This window comes from Equus quagga, chromosome 2 (assembly GCF_021613505.1).
Source record: "Equus quagga isolate Etosha38 chromosome 2, UCLA_HA_Equagga_1.0, whole genome shotgun sequence".
Classification (NCBI taxonomy): Eukaryota; Metazoa; Chordata; class Mammalia; order Perissodactyla; family Equidae; genus Equus; species Equus quagga.
In genome coordinates, this window is record NC_060268.1 from 172,427,536 (window position 1) to 172,443,018 (window position 15,483).

The window sequence follows — 15,483 nt, forward strand, 5'->3', positions numbered from 1 at the left end:
GCCAGGCCTTGAAAGGAGGAGGACTGACTCGTGTCAAGGTGGAAGGGATTGGCATATTCTAGATGGACAGCACTCCGAGGGAAGAAACAGTAATGAACAAGGACAAGGATGGCCACTATCTGAAACTCAAGTACACGGAGCACTAAGTGCCTGGAAGAGAATAAAGCCAATGAACAAAATGAAGATGAGGCCATGCCTATCACAGGGAGTTTTCAATGCCAGGCTACAGATTTGCTCTCTATTCAGACTATCAACCTTTACATTCCCAAGGCCTAGCAAGGGCCTGGGACATAAGAGCTCTGGATTTAGGGAAATTAACATTAACTAAGCACAATGTAGAGAAAATAGGTTGTTTTGCAAGACTAGTATTCACTTCTCCTTTTTCTAATGACGGTGCCTGTTTTTGAGGGAAGAACCCCTGCACCCTCACTGTCTCAGTCCAAGGCCTCAGTGGTTCTGACAACTGCTTTAGGGGTGCGCCAATCAAAGACAATCTCGGGAGCCAGGTTTAGTAACAGGGTGCAACATTGCAGGTTATAATCCTGAGGCCGCATGTGGCCACTGTGACCAAGGTCTGTCTGAAAACTATGCCATCCCAGAGGAAAGTGGAGCAGAGAGGCAGATTGCTGTAGACATGGTGTAAGTATTTGGCTCTAACTGAGCCTGACGTTAACTTACCCATGAATTCAGTCACCTGAGACCATATATTCATCTTTTGGGGATTAAGTGGAATCAAGCTGGGTCACTTGCAACCAAGAGTCCTGCTTAGCCTAGACATCACTCTATCATGTTTCCCATGAATTCCTGGGCATCTGAATTTGAGCACCACTGCATACAATCTTCCTCGAGTTTAGGAGTCAGGGAAACTGAGGAACAAAAAATATACAGGTTTTTACACTCGTAACAGTTTATGAGGGTTCTAGTTGTTCCACCTCACCAATACTTGGTCTTGTCAATCTTTTTAATCCTAGTCATTGTGCTGGTTATGCAATGGCTTCTCTTTGTGGTCTCAACATGCATTTCCTTAATGAGTAAGGATGTTGTACAGCGCTTCATTTGTTTATTGACCGTCGCAATAACTCCCTTCGTGAAGTGACTACTCACATTTTTAAAAAAGCTTGCTGCGGCATCACTTACTGTGCTAGTTCTCTGGGTATTCTAGATGTCTTTTGTCAGATATATGTAGGGCGAGCATTTTCTCCTAATTTGTAGCTTGGTTTTTGACATTCTTAATGGCGTCTTTTGAAGACAAGTTTTAAATTTTGATCCAGTCCAATTTTCCAGTTTTTTCTTTTATGGTGTCTCTAAGATCATGAAGATCTTCTCCTACGTTTTTTATTTTTCACATTCAGGTCTGTAAATCCATATCAAATTAATGTTTTTGTTTATAGTGTTGACGTAAGGGTCAAGGCTCATTTTTTCCCAAAAAGATATCCACTTGTTCCAGCATTATTTAACGAAAAGACTTTCTAGCACTAATTGCTTTGGCACTTTTGTCAAAAACTCAACTCACTGTATTTATGTTAGCGTATTTCTAGATTCTCTATTACATTATACTGATCTATTTGTTGATCTTTATGCCAATACCATACTGTCTTAATCACTATAGCTTGATAATAAGTCTTAAAGTCAGGTAGTTAAGTTCTTTTAACTTTCTTCTTCAACTTTAATTATTCTAGATCCTCAACATTTCTAAATAATTTTGAGGAACAACTTGTCAGCTTCTACGTTAAGTCTGCTGAAATTCTGATTAGGGTGATATTGAGTATATAGATTAATTTGATAAGAACGGACAGCTTAACAATATCAAGTCTCCCAATCTATAAACTCTCCCACAGGAGAGAACATCGGGAAGCCTCCAGACTCCATCTGGGTCTTTTTCCCGTAGGATCTGGCTCTGCAACCTTACCACACTGCTGTTATAAATCTTAGCCAAGAGTCCAACTATAAAGAGTCACATAAGTCCTTCTAATGAATCTCCAGACATAAGGGTGGTCTTGGAACCACAGCTCCTTTCTTTTTATTGCCGAGTCGTCTTCCACTGTACAGCTGAACACAATTTGTTTCTCCATTTACCTGTTTAGATTTAGATTGTCTCCAGGTTTTGATAACTATGAGTAAAACGACTAACAAACATTTGCATACAGGTTTTTGTATGAACATAAGCTTTCATTTCTCTAGGGTAAAAACCTAGGAATGGGACAGCTGGGTATATATATGGTAAATGTATGATTAACTTTAAGATTCTGCCTTTTTCCAGAGTCGCTGTACCATTTTGCATTCTCACCACCAACATATAAGAGAGCCAGCTGTTTGCATTCTTGCCAGTACTTGGTGTTGTCAGTATTCTTTTGGTTTATTTTAGCTGTTCTAATAGCTGTGTGAGATCCCATTACGGTTTAAATTTGCATTTCCCTAGAGGCCAATGATGCTGAACTCTGTTCATGTGGTTATCTGCCATCCTTATATCCTCTCTGGTGAAGTGTCCATTTAAATCTACTTAAATCTTTTGCCCCTTTTAAAATTGAGTTGTTTAATTACCGTTGTGTTTTCTTTCTACGTTCTGGATACAAGTCCTTTATGTGATATATAATTTTCAAATATATTCTCTCAGTCTATACCTTGTCTTTTCATTCTCCAAACAGTATCTTTTGTAGAACAAAAGTTTTTAATTTTGATGAAGTCCAATTTACCAAATTTTTGTTTTATGCATTATGTCTTTGGGATCGTGTCTAAACAGTCACTGCCAAATCCTGGTTCATGAAGATCTTCTGTTTACTTCTAAAAGTTTTATTCTTTTAGATTTTATACTTAGTCCTATGACCCATCTTGAGTTAATTTTTGTATAAGGTATGAGATTTAGGTTGAGACTAATATTTCTGCATAAGAATGTCTAACTGTTCCAACATCTTTGTTGAAAAGAATATCCTTTTGCCATTGAATCACCTTTTGTACCTGTCAAAAGACAATTAAGGGGGCCGGCCCGGTGGTGCAGTGATTAAGTTCACAGGTTCCACTTTGGCGGCCCAGGATTCACCGGTTGTGATCCCTAGTGCAGACCTATGCACTACTTGTCAAACCACAGTGTGGAAGGCATCCCACATATAAAGTAGAGGAAGATGGGCATGGATGTTAGCTCAGGGCCAGTCTTCCTCAGCAAAAAAAAAGAAGGATTGGTGGCAGATGTTAGCTCAGGGCTAATATTCCACAAAGAAAAAAACAAAAACAATTACGGCAACAGGATGAACCTTAAAAACATTAAGCTAAGTGAAATAATCCAGACAAAAAATGACAAATATTGTACGATTCTACTTATATGAGGTCCACAGCATAGGCAAATTCATAGAGACAAAAAGCAAAATAGAGGCTCTGGGGGGACACTGGAGGGAAGGTGGAGCTGGGGTGGGAAATCTATTTCATCTCGAGTGAGTTTGGATAGTACGTGGTTGTGGCAGGAAAAATAATGCCCTCCCCGAAAAGATGTCCACATCTTAATCCCAGCACCTATGAATATATTATGTTACATGGCAAAAGGCAATTTAGGGAGAAGATGGAATTAAGGTTGATAACCAGCTGACTTTAACACAAGGAGATTATGTGATTTTCTGGGTGGGTCCAAGGTAATCACAAGGGTCCTTAAATGTGGAATGAAGCAGAAGTAGTCAGAGTGAGAAGATGTGAGTAGAACACCACCTGCTTTTCTGGCTTTGAGGATTTTTAAAGGGGGCCACAAACCAAGAAATGTTGGCAACCTCGAGAAGCTGGAAAAAGACAAGGAAACAATCTGTCCCCTAGAGCCTGCCGCAAGGAATGCAGTGCTGCTGACAACTCCATTTTATTCCAGGGGGACCTGCAGCAGACTTCTGGCCTCCAGAACCGTAAGATAAGAAGTTTATATTGTTTTAAGCCACTCAACGGGTAGTAATTTGTTACAACAGAAATAGGAAACTACTACAACGGTTTTTGAGGAGTTGGTCCACTTCATCTCAGTTGTCGAATTTGCATCCACAGAGCTGTTTGTACTATTCATGTCCACAGAGTCTAGACTCTATAGTGGTATCTCCCCTTTTGTTCCTGAAATCGGTAATTTGTGTCTTCCCGTTTTTTTTTCTTTGCCCACCTGGCTATAGGTTTATGAATTTTATTGCTCTCTTGTAAAAAACAAACAAACAAACAAGCAGCTTAGGGTTTCATTGATTTTCTCACTTTTTCTTCTGTTATCAATTCAATTTAATTCATTTTTGGTCTATCTTTATTATTACCTTTGTTCTGTATGATTCAGATTTATTTTGCTCCCCATTTCTAGTTTCATAGAGTGGAAGCTTAAATTATTGATTTGAGACCTTTCTTCTATTCTAATAAATGCTTTAATGTCTCTTAGCACATCTTTGGCTGTATCCCACAAATTTTGATACGCTGTGCTTTCATTTTCATTTCATTCAAAATATTTTAAAATTTCCCTTGAGACTTCTTTTGGATCCATGGATTGTTCAGAAATTCAAACTTGAATTTCTAGTTATCTTTGTGTTACTGATTTCTATTCTAATTTCATTATGGTCGGAGAACATACTTTGATGGTTCCAATTCTTTCAGGTTTGTATTTGTTTTATGACCCAGGAGGTGGTTTATCTTGGTGAATGTTCCACGTGCACTTGAAAAAACGTGTATTCTGCTGTTGTCAGGCAGAGTGTTCCACAAGTGTCAATTAGATCTACTTGACTGATGGTGTTTTACAGTTCTTGCTGATTTTCTATCCACAAGTTCCCTGGAATACTAAGAAAGGAGTAGTAAAATCTCCAATGATAATTGCAGATTTTTCCTTTCACTTCTGGCAGTTTTTGCTTTGTGTGTATGTGTGTGTGTTTTTGATGAGGAAGATTGGCCCTGAGCTAACATCTGTGCCAATCTTCCTCTATTTCATATGTGGGATGCTGCCAGAGCATGGCTTGATGAGTCATGTGTAAGTCCACACCTGGGATCCAAACCCACAACCCCCAGGCCTCCGAAGGGGAGCAGATGAACTTGACCACTATGCCACTGGGCCAGCCCCATGCTCCGTGCGTTTTGAAACTCTCTTGTTAGGTACATTTACATTTATGTCTTCTTGGTGAATTGACTGTTTTATCATTATGTAATGTGTCTCTTATGCTCTTCTCAAACAACTTCTCTTAAAAATATTTTAAAATTTAAAAAGAAGAATCCAATTAAGAGGAAAACAGCAGACCCAAGAAACAACAGAATTAACTCATGAATGTCACGGGGGGAAAAAAATCCCAGTATGACAACTAAGCAACAAACCTAAAAAGCAACTGACACAAATTAGAGGAATAACTGAGAGGGCTCATTGAAGAACAGCCACAAAAAGATAACAGTTTTGAGTAAATAAATGATATGAATAAAGTGCTGGAAGAATTTAGTGAAAATGGTGACAAATTTCTGTTCAATAGGGAAAAGAAATGCAAAAATACAAGTAAATTAAATTTTAACACTATTGCTTAAGAAAATAAAATACATACGTATCTGACAATATAGCCTCAAAATACATAAAGCAACTACTTTCAGAACTAAGGAGAAAAATAAATCAAACAGCAATCACAACTAAGAGACTTTACCACAGCCCCTTCAGAAACATACATCAAGCACAAAACACAAAATCAAACGACATAGCAGGTACGAATAAGATAGTTACTCAGCTCTCTAATATATAAATATCCAGACATAGAGTACACTTTTCAGTACACGTGACATTCACAAAAAGTTCTACGTGTTAGTCACAAAGGAAACCAACAAATATCAAACGTACAATATGTTCTCTGAACAAAATGCGACACGGTAACAACTCAGTAACAAAAGGGAAGCTTAAAACAACAGCATCCTCACGTCTATAATGATTTAAAGCAAACAAACCATATTAAACAATCCTGAGTTTAGAGAGGAATTTGTACAGGTAATTATCAAATACTCTCAGATAGATGATAAAGAAAGCTATACAGGTCACTATTTGTGAGATACTAAATAAAGTGCTGTTTATAGAGAAAGTTACAGATTTGAATACATTTATCAAATGCCAAGAAAGAATGGAAATAGATGAGTTTATTAGTATTCAAGTTAAGAAGCTAGAAAAAGAACAATAGAACCCAAAAAATAAAAAAGGAAATAATAAACTTAAGAGCAGACATCAAAAACACCAATATAAATAATATCAACATAGACGAATTTTTTGCCAAGACTGTTGAGAAACAACAGAATGATAATGCAAAGAGTGAATAAAATCATACTAATAAATAAAAACAAGAGGATACAAACAAAACACAAAACTTAGTTTCTTTTAGAAAAAAATAACTATAGGTAATAGGAAAAATAAACTGAACACAGAGAAAATGCTAGAGATAACAGAAATACTAAAAACTATGTAAAATATCATGAACTATAAACTGACAATCTTGAAAATTCAGATTTAACTTTAAAACAAGATTAGCAAACTGAGTTCTTATTTTTATCACAATTTGGTCAAAGAACACTGTATGTCCAATATCATTATGAAAAAAACAAAATAAACAGTAGCTAATCCTTCTTCTCAATCCCATGAAGTCCTCAGTCCAGAAAATCTTGCAGTTTCAGGCCAATTTCACAAAAGATAAAGAAGCAAATTTCTACATAAACTATTAGTTAACTGAATCCAACGAAGCATTAAAAAAGAAATCAAGTTCAAATTGTACTTGAATGATAATGCAAGAACAGTTCATCATCAGAAAATCCACACAACTAGAAGGACCCACAACTAAAACATACAACTATGTACTGGGGGGATTTGGGGAGAAAAAAGCATTAAAAAAAAAAAAAAAAGAAGATTGGCAACAGTTGTAAGCTCGGGTGCCAATCTTTAAAAAAAAGAAAATCTATTAGTGTAATCTAGCACATTAAAGATTAATGGAAAAAAAATTACGTTCTCAGGGGGATACAGAACTAAGCACTTGATAAAGTCCAAGACCTATTTCATTATGAAACACTATAAATTATGGTTTGATAGTAAACTTAGGAGTATAAGAGAAACCATTTGACCTTGATTCTTGAAACGCTGTCCTCAAAGCAAAATAATTTAATGACAGCGTTACACTTCCTTCCCTCCTGGTCCAAACACCCTAGTAGGTCCTGTAGGGAAAACAATTATACAATCATAATATTGTAAATGCTACTCACTGGTTTTTAACCTTTATAATATGATCAGAGCACAGAGAATGTAAATATCACAAGCTTTGTAATGCACAATGACACAAATTAGGTACAAGCAGTGGAGGGCAGTATAGAGACACTAATTTCCTCAGTGAAAGACCTGAAATAGTATCTAAAGCAGTTGGAGGGAAAAAGAGATTTTAGAATATGCCTTTAAATCTAAAAGGAAGGCAACAGAAGAATTATAAACAATGTAAGTGAGAAACCAGAAGCTTTCCCACTAAGCAGGAACAAAACAAGGATGTCTCTTCTTACCACTCCTTTTCAACATGGTACTGGAGTCCCAACTAATGCAATAAGACAAGAAAAGGAAATAAAAGGTATACTGACAGAGAAAGAAGAAAATAAAACTGCCTCTATTCACAGATGACATGATTTTCCATGTAGAAAACACAAAAGAATCAACAATAAAACCTGTTGCAACTAACAAGCTATTATAGGAAGGTTGCAGGATAAAAGGTTAATATACAAAAGTCAATCGCTTTCCAATGTACTACCAACGAGCAAGTAGAATTTGAAATTAAAAACACACTACCATTTATATTAGCACCCCCAAAAGTGAAGTTCTCAGGTATAAATCTAACAAAATATGTGCAAGATCTCTATGAGGAAAACTAAAAAACTCTGATGAAAGAAATCAAAGAACTAAGTAAATAGAGAGATATTCCATGTTCATGGATAGGAAGACTCAATATTGTCAAGATGTCAGTTCTTCCCAAGATGATCTATAGATTCAACACACTCCCAATCAAATCCCAACAAACTATTTTGTGGACATCAACAAATTGATTCTAAAGTTTATACGGAGACGCAAGACCCCAAATAGCTAACACAATATTGAAGAAGAAAACAAAGAACTCTTAAAACTCAACAATAAGAAAATTAACAACCAGGGCCAGTCCTCTGGCTGAGCTGTTAAGTTCATGCGCCGTGCTCCGCTTTGGTGGCCCGGGGTTAATCCTGGGTGCAGACCTAGCACTCCTCATCAAGCCATGCTGAGGTGGTGCCCCACACTGAGGAACTAGAAGAACCTACAACTAGGATATACAACTATGTGCTGGGGGCCTTCTGGAGAAAAAAAAAGAAGAAGATTGGCAACAGATATTAGCTCAGAGACAATATTCCTCACACACACAAAAAAGGGGCAGAGACCTGAACAGACACCTCACCAAAAAAGACATATAGGTGGCAAATAAGCATATGAAAAGATGCTCCACATCATACATCATTAGGGTAATGCAAATTAAAACAAGATACCACTACAGTGCAACATCCAGAACACTGACAACACTAAATGCTGGAGAGGATGTGGAACAACAGGAACTCTCATCACTAAGCACTGGCAATTCTAAACAATGTCAGTGATAAAATATTCTTCCTTGAAAAATCTTTTGTTGGTCTAAATCCTAAACAATTGTGGTTACTGCTGAGTTTTAATAATATATGTGAAAGAGTCAAATTAGCACATTTTCACTACTTACCCTTTAATAAACCCTACTTTTACATAGAAGTTAATCTGAAGAATCCCCAGTTACACACTTGGCTCCCAACACAGACAAAGCTACAAGCATTTGTGTGGATGGTAAATTTCAAAGTGGTCCAGAACAGTCCAAACTTGCTTAGGGCATCGTCTCCTCCAATCCCTGTGGTAGAGTCCTACTCGTGTACGACAGAGTTGAAATAAACAATAACACAGTGATCGTAAAGGTGAAGACAGAGAACCTGAGTTACTTCAGTTCTATCTTCTACTCAACAACTTGGGGTTTTGTGTTTAACATTTAAAACTGAAATAGCTCAAAATTCGTGATATACTAGGTGTAAATTTTAGCTCATGCATGAAATATTTTACTGAATTTGAATAATATCTTTAATACTGAATGTATTCTTTTAATGTTAGTTGCTTTAACACTAAAGAATAAATCAAGAAAATACATTTGTAACATCAGTGGAACTATCTGGTGGTTATCTAATTTGTGTCTTTTGCAGATGTTTCAGTTTTATTAAAATTCACTTATTAGTTACCAGACAATTGCTTATATAAAATATTATTATATCAAACTAAAACCTAATGACCAAAATTCAAACTATTAGGTAACTATAAATACTATTGAGTAAATAGTTGAGCTTTTTCGTCCTGCAGGAACTTGGGAAGTTAGTCTTAATATAAAGAATTCATTAATTATATAATTAACACAAAATTATTCAAATCTTAAGTGTGGTACACATACTAACATAAAACATGAACACAGTAGAACTCAACAATAACAAAAATTCCAAAAAGGCAGGCGGGAAGAAAGTGACAGAAGCTATGTGCAGATCTATTTTGAAATATATAATATCTTCAGTTTTGCATATAGCTTTATTTTATGATTAGTACTGAAAATAATTTTGTAGTATAAAGAAGGGAGGTATTAAAAAATGATGCACTTAGAGAGCCAAATATCCTGGGTATGGCCCTGGAGTTAAGCAGCAGTCTCGCTCTAAAATCTGTAATCTTTATGGTTCTTTATTGTCAAAAGAACTAAAAGCACTACATATTCAACGCAATCGCTATCAAAATGCCAACTGCCTCTTCTGAAGAAACGGACAGGCGGATCCTAAATTCATATGGAAATACAAGGGACCCTGAAGAGCCAAAACAATCTTAAGAAAGAACCAAGTTGGAGGACTCACACTTACCACAAAGTTACAGCAATCAAGACAACATGGTACTGGCATAAGGCTAAACATACAGATTAATGGAATGGAACTGAGAGTTCAGAAATAAAGCTATACGTCTATGGTCAACCGATTTTTCTGACAAAGGCGCCAAAACCATTCAGTGGGGGAAAGAATAGTCTTTCCAACAAATGGTGCTGGGGAGCTTCCAGTTTGCTGAACCCAAGTACATGCTGAGAAGGTAGCACATTCACGTTCCACGGAGACAGAAGCTCCTCCACGAGGGACCCTCCCAGACCCTGCCTATATACCTCTTCACCTGGCTGTTCATCTGTATCCTTTATAATGTATGTAAAAAAAACCCCAAAAACCAAATAGTGCTGGGACAACTGGATATCCACATGCAAAAGAATGAATTTGGACCCTACCTCATACCATACACAAAAATAACTCAAAATGGATCAAAGACTTAAATGTAAGAACTAAAACTATAAAACTCTTAGAAAGGTCAGAGGTGTAAATCTTCGTGACCTTGCATTAGACAATGGTTCGTTAAATAGGGCACCAAAAGTATAAGCAACTAAAGGAAAAACAGATAAATTGGGCTTCATCAAAATTAAAAACTTGCATCAAAAGACTATCAAGAAAGTGAAAAGACAATCCACAGAATGGGAGAAAATATTTGCAAATCATACCTCTCGTAAGGGTCTAATATGCAGAATATATAAAGAAATTCTTGTAACTCAACAACAAAAAGACAAAACCTCAATTTAAAAATGTGCAAAGGATTTGAAGACATTTCTGCAAATAAGATATACAAATGGCCAAAATGCATATGAAAAGATGTTATTATCATGACTTATTACGGAAATGCAAATCAAAACCACAACGAGATGCCACTTCACTCCCACTGGGACGGATATAACTAATAAAACAATGAAACATAACAAGTGTTGGAGAGGATGTGGAGAAACCGGAACCCTCATGCATTGCTGGTAGAAATGTAAAATGGTGCAGCTACTCTGGAAAAGAGTTCCAACATAAAATTACCTTATGACCCAGCAACCCCACTCCTAGGTATATTCCCAAGAGAATCGGAAACATAAATTCACTCAAAAACTAGTACATGAATATTTATCGCAGCACTATTTACAATACCCAAAAAGTCGAAACAATTCAAGTGTCTACGCGTGGATGAATGGGTAAACAGAATGTGGTATATCAATACAACAGAATATTATTTTTGGTCATAAAAAGGAACGCAAGCACTGACACATGCTACAGTATGGATGAATCTTGAAAATACTACGCTAAGTTAAAGAAGCTAGACACAAAAGGCCATGTGTTGTATGATCCCATTTATATGAAAGGTCCAGAATAGGTAAATCATAGACAGAAGTAAATTAGTGGTTGTCAGAGGATGGGGAGGGGGTGATTAGGAAGGACTGCTAACAGATACGGAGTTTCTTTTTGGAGTGATGGAAATGATAGTGGTGATGGTTGCAGACCATCGTGAATATAATAAAAACCACTAAATTGTACATTTTAAAATGGTGAATTTTACGTTATGTGAGTTACATCTCAATGAAAAACAAAACTATAATTAGCAACAGTTAAAAGTGGTGACCTCAGTGGGAAAAGAGCATCCTTTTACTCTTCATTTAATATCATCATTTTTTTAACCATGTGCAAATTATTCAATAATATAAAAATTCATATACATGTACATATATATGCCTTTTGCCATGGCCATCCAATTGATTCTTCTCTGAGAAGTTCCCCCACTATTGAGGAGTGGGCCTCAACAGTCATGACTGTCCTACATAACTCTATGCCCTGGCCATAGCTGACTGGTCCGTGAGTGGACCCCTGACTCCACGCGGGGCCAATCAGATTCTCTAACCCTGGAATACGGTATTAAGATAAAGATGCTAACTCTGTGGGTTGGAACTGACAACAAGGGAAATTAGGAGCTGTGGAGCAGAGAAAGATAAAGTTCCTGTGCAGAGGAGAATACAGCCTAAGGGCGAAAAACTGAGACAGGTTGCTTGGATTCCTGCTGGCTTTCCAGTCCCTGATCCCATTCTGCAGCCTCTTGGGATACCAAGCAACCTCGCTGCCTTTGGGTTCTACAGCCTCATAAGAATTTTTTTTTTCAGTGGCTTACCAAGGGCGGGGTGGTAGGAGAGATCTAAAGTGGGTACAGACAAAAGCAGGTGAATTATCTGTTTAGAATCACAGGGACAACAAAAAAGCAGATGGACTTTTAGTCGATTTTATTATTGCTTTAAATTCTAAAATGCTAGTGATCACACAGAGCTCCCTGCCCTCCTCCACACCACTGCCTTTCTACGAGCTAGTCTAGTCTAGTCCTGTTCAATACAACCAAAGGACCTCGGATACAGCCAAAAATAACGATCTTGACCCAAGCAACAGTCTAAAGAGAAAACAGGGAAGGAAATCAGAGTTGAAAGCATTCCCACTTGCTCTGAAATTAACAGCAGTTATTAATCCAAGTAAAGAAAATTTCCTTTTCTTAAATAAAAAATGATTAAAAGAAAAAGAAGCACACAAAACTTTTTTCCCCCCAAGATTCCTGCCTTTGTTAAAGGGAAGCAATTTGATATGGGTCACTAAATGAACAATCACTGTGGGGACTGAGCCAACAGCATTATGCACATAATAGAGCCCAATAAAGTAGTCTTCAATCTTAAGCCTTTGGACCTCAATGTCCTGTATATAAAATCTTTTAGAAACTGGAACTGAAACATTAAAGGCATTTTATGAAGGCTTATTGGAAAAATTTACATATGAACAACTGTAATATGGCAGTTATAAATTCAAAAAATAGACTGGTTCACAAAGATGAATTATGATTCATATAGTTATGATTGGCCACTATGAGAATTTCAAAGTTTCTCATCTAAACTAAGAAGAATAGGATTTGCATGTGAAAGTTAACTCATACCTGGTCTGATCACATGCTCTGAACCCATATAGGGTCTACCAGGACTGTCCTAAGTTTGAGATTTGTGGTCACAGTAACCACCCCAATTTACACCACTTCTGATTGATGATCAGTTTTTCCACTGCCTCTGTTCAACAAATGTTCATTGAGCACTTTCAATGTGCAAAGCGTATTCTAGAGAAGGAGGACATACTGGTGAATAAGGCAGACACAGGCCCTGAATTTCCAGAGTCAAAGATAGCAAAGGAACCCAAGAAACAAGTAATTTGGACGATATGCTTTACATGCTAATTTCCAGGACACACAGGATCCTGTAGTGACATGGAGCAGGGGGTACCTAATTCAGGTTCCCAAAGGAAGAGTAAGACTTAGCCAGGAAAGTGGAAGTGGGATGAGAAGGGGGGACCTGGCAAAGTTAACAGCCTATGCAGAAGGTCTAGAAGCAAGGTTCAAAATCAAAGAACTGAAAAAGGGTTCAATAAGAGGGGGAATGCAGTGATGAGGTCTGAGGGCTAGGGAGGGGTGGAGCCAAGAAAGGCCTCATAAACCACAAAAGACTTGCATTACTTTTCTACCTGGGGGAAGAATTGATTTAAAACAATTTCCTATTAAACCAAAGAGTCTACAGAGTTTAACACCTGACATACTTCTCACACAAACATACCTGTAATGCTGTTATTATAAAGATATTCAATATATTCACAGTGATAGAAAATATAGCAAAAATACATACTATACTTCAGAACATCTTCTACAAAAAAACCATGACTGTAAGACAGTATTTGTTTCTCCTCTATAAGACACAACCTATATGGGATTAAGACATTTTGGGGGAAATATATCAACAAGGTCCGGGTCCCCACAACAACTCACAAAATTTAGAAAATACTGTAAAGCCCATATTTTATATCTAAATTATACCCTTTCAGTACTATGAGGAGATATCCCCCTTAGGATCATACACTTAGGAGACAAAATCTGACTCAAATACACCCAAATGTGTATCAAATATAAAATCATTGCATTTATCCAGCAAGATTAGGGTACGGGGTAGTTCTCACAAATTTTCTAAATATCAGTAACTGGAACTTCACCCTTTAAGCACCAGAACTTTTTCCTTTTGAAGGATTTTTCCTAAAAAGTATCTATCTGTCTGCACCCTCATAAATCCACTGTTCAATTTAACCTTCACTCCATATCTTGGGGCCATTATTTTGGACATCAATTATAGGTTTCAGGATTCATTATAAACATCAATTACTAGCATTTAGTGGAGGGACATATTCCCCTTTCTCAAAGCACTCTTGATATATAGTGATTAAAAAAAAAACACATAACACAGGTTTTCTTTTCTTCTTTATCAGGCTGTCAGTGTCATTGGCTACAACCCGGCTGCCTACCCAGGCCTCCTAATTTGCTGTCTCTAGTCGCAGCCTGGGAAACCAGATTGATTAAACTAATTCAAATTATAGGGAAAATGAGTAAAGAGTTGCTAAGTGTGCCCCTCCTACAAGAAATACATTTTACGCCATCAGTTTTGGCTGCTGGGGACTATCCAGCTTCTTCTTAGGAGTCCTCACTAACATCCCACGAGGTTTTAAACGAGCTAAGGCCAATCCAGAACTCTAAGTTACCTTCCGACAAGTCAGGTGCTACGATCTTAACACGGTGATTTCTGGCTGGGTTTGCCTCCACCACTACTAACGCAAAAAGACATGGGGGAGGGGGTGTCAAAATGCCCAGTTAACCATAAAGAAACCTAAATTTTCCTTCGTACCCTTCGCAGAAAAGCAGCACTAACAAGAACAACTGCCACCAAAATTTACTAAGCTCGTCCGCAGCATTCTAAGCTCTTTCTAGGCAGAAACTCGTCTGAGCAGTTCGACACTCCTTGCTAGCTCCGACCAAGAGGAGATGTACACCAGGCAGGTTTTCCAGCCGCCCTAACAGAAAAATTAAGCGATGACACGAAATCTTATCTCGAAAAGAGAGGATGTGTGTAACAGTAGTTAGAACCAACTTCTGCCGCGAGCGAGCACTCCCCCGACACACCGGAAGTTTGGAAATACCCTGCAGGCTTCCCATCGGCAAAGTGCTGTGCCCTCAGCCCATCTCTGCGGGCCCTGCCGACGGGCAAGGACCTCTCCGGCTACGGCCGCCCGCGGCTCGGCCCCGCGTGGGGACACCCAGGGGAGCGAGGCCGTCAATCACGGCCGGCCGCCGGCTCCCCCGGCATAACCTCGGCCGCTCGCGAACCGCGAATCGGGCAGGTGGGAGGCACCTGCGGCCGGGCCCGGGGCCGGGCGTCTCGGCGCAGGCCCGCTGACCGTCTCGGCCGCGCGAGCCTCGAGGTAGCCCCGCGTGGAGCCGGGCCCGGGCTCGGCAAACTCGGCGGCCAGCCCGGCCCGCCCCCCGCGCCGCCACTCACCGAAGAAGCCCTGCACGATCCCGAGCGGCTGGCTGAGCCAATCCTCCCCGCAGGGCATCTCGCCGACGGCCCGGGGCCGGCACGGCCCGGCGTCCCGCGCCGCGGCTCCTCCTCGGGGGCTCGGCCGCTCCTCGCCCGCGCCCTCCCACGCAGGGCGAGCCTCGGGACGCGGGCCGCCCGGCCTCCGCGCGCCTCC

The 15,483-nt window shown here is 38.9% G+C and overlaps 1 protein-coding gene across 2 annotated transcripts in view; it reads right to left on the reverse strand.

Annotated features, from left to right (window-relative positions):
• MCMBP (minichromosome maintenance complex binding protein) overlaps window positions 1-15,477 on the reverse strand; it is a 44,546-nt gene extending 29,069 nt beyond the window's left edge. For both annotated transcript variants that reach the window (XM_046655413.1, XM_046655412.1), the window contains exon 1: window positions 15,288-15,477. In XM_046655413.1, the coding sequence (XP_046511369.1) occupies window positions 15,288-15,345 (58 nt within the window). In that variant the 5' untranslated portion in view covers window positions 15,346-15,477. The remainder of the gene's footprint in view (window positions 1-15,287) is intronic.
• Window positions 15,478-15,483: the final 6 nt, after the last annotated feature.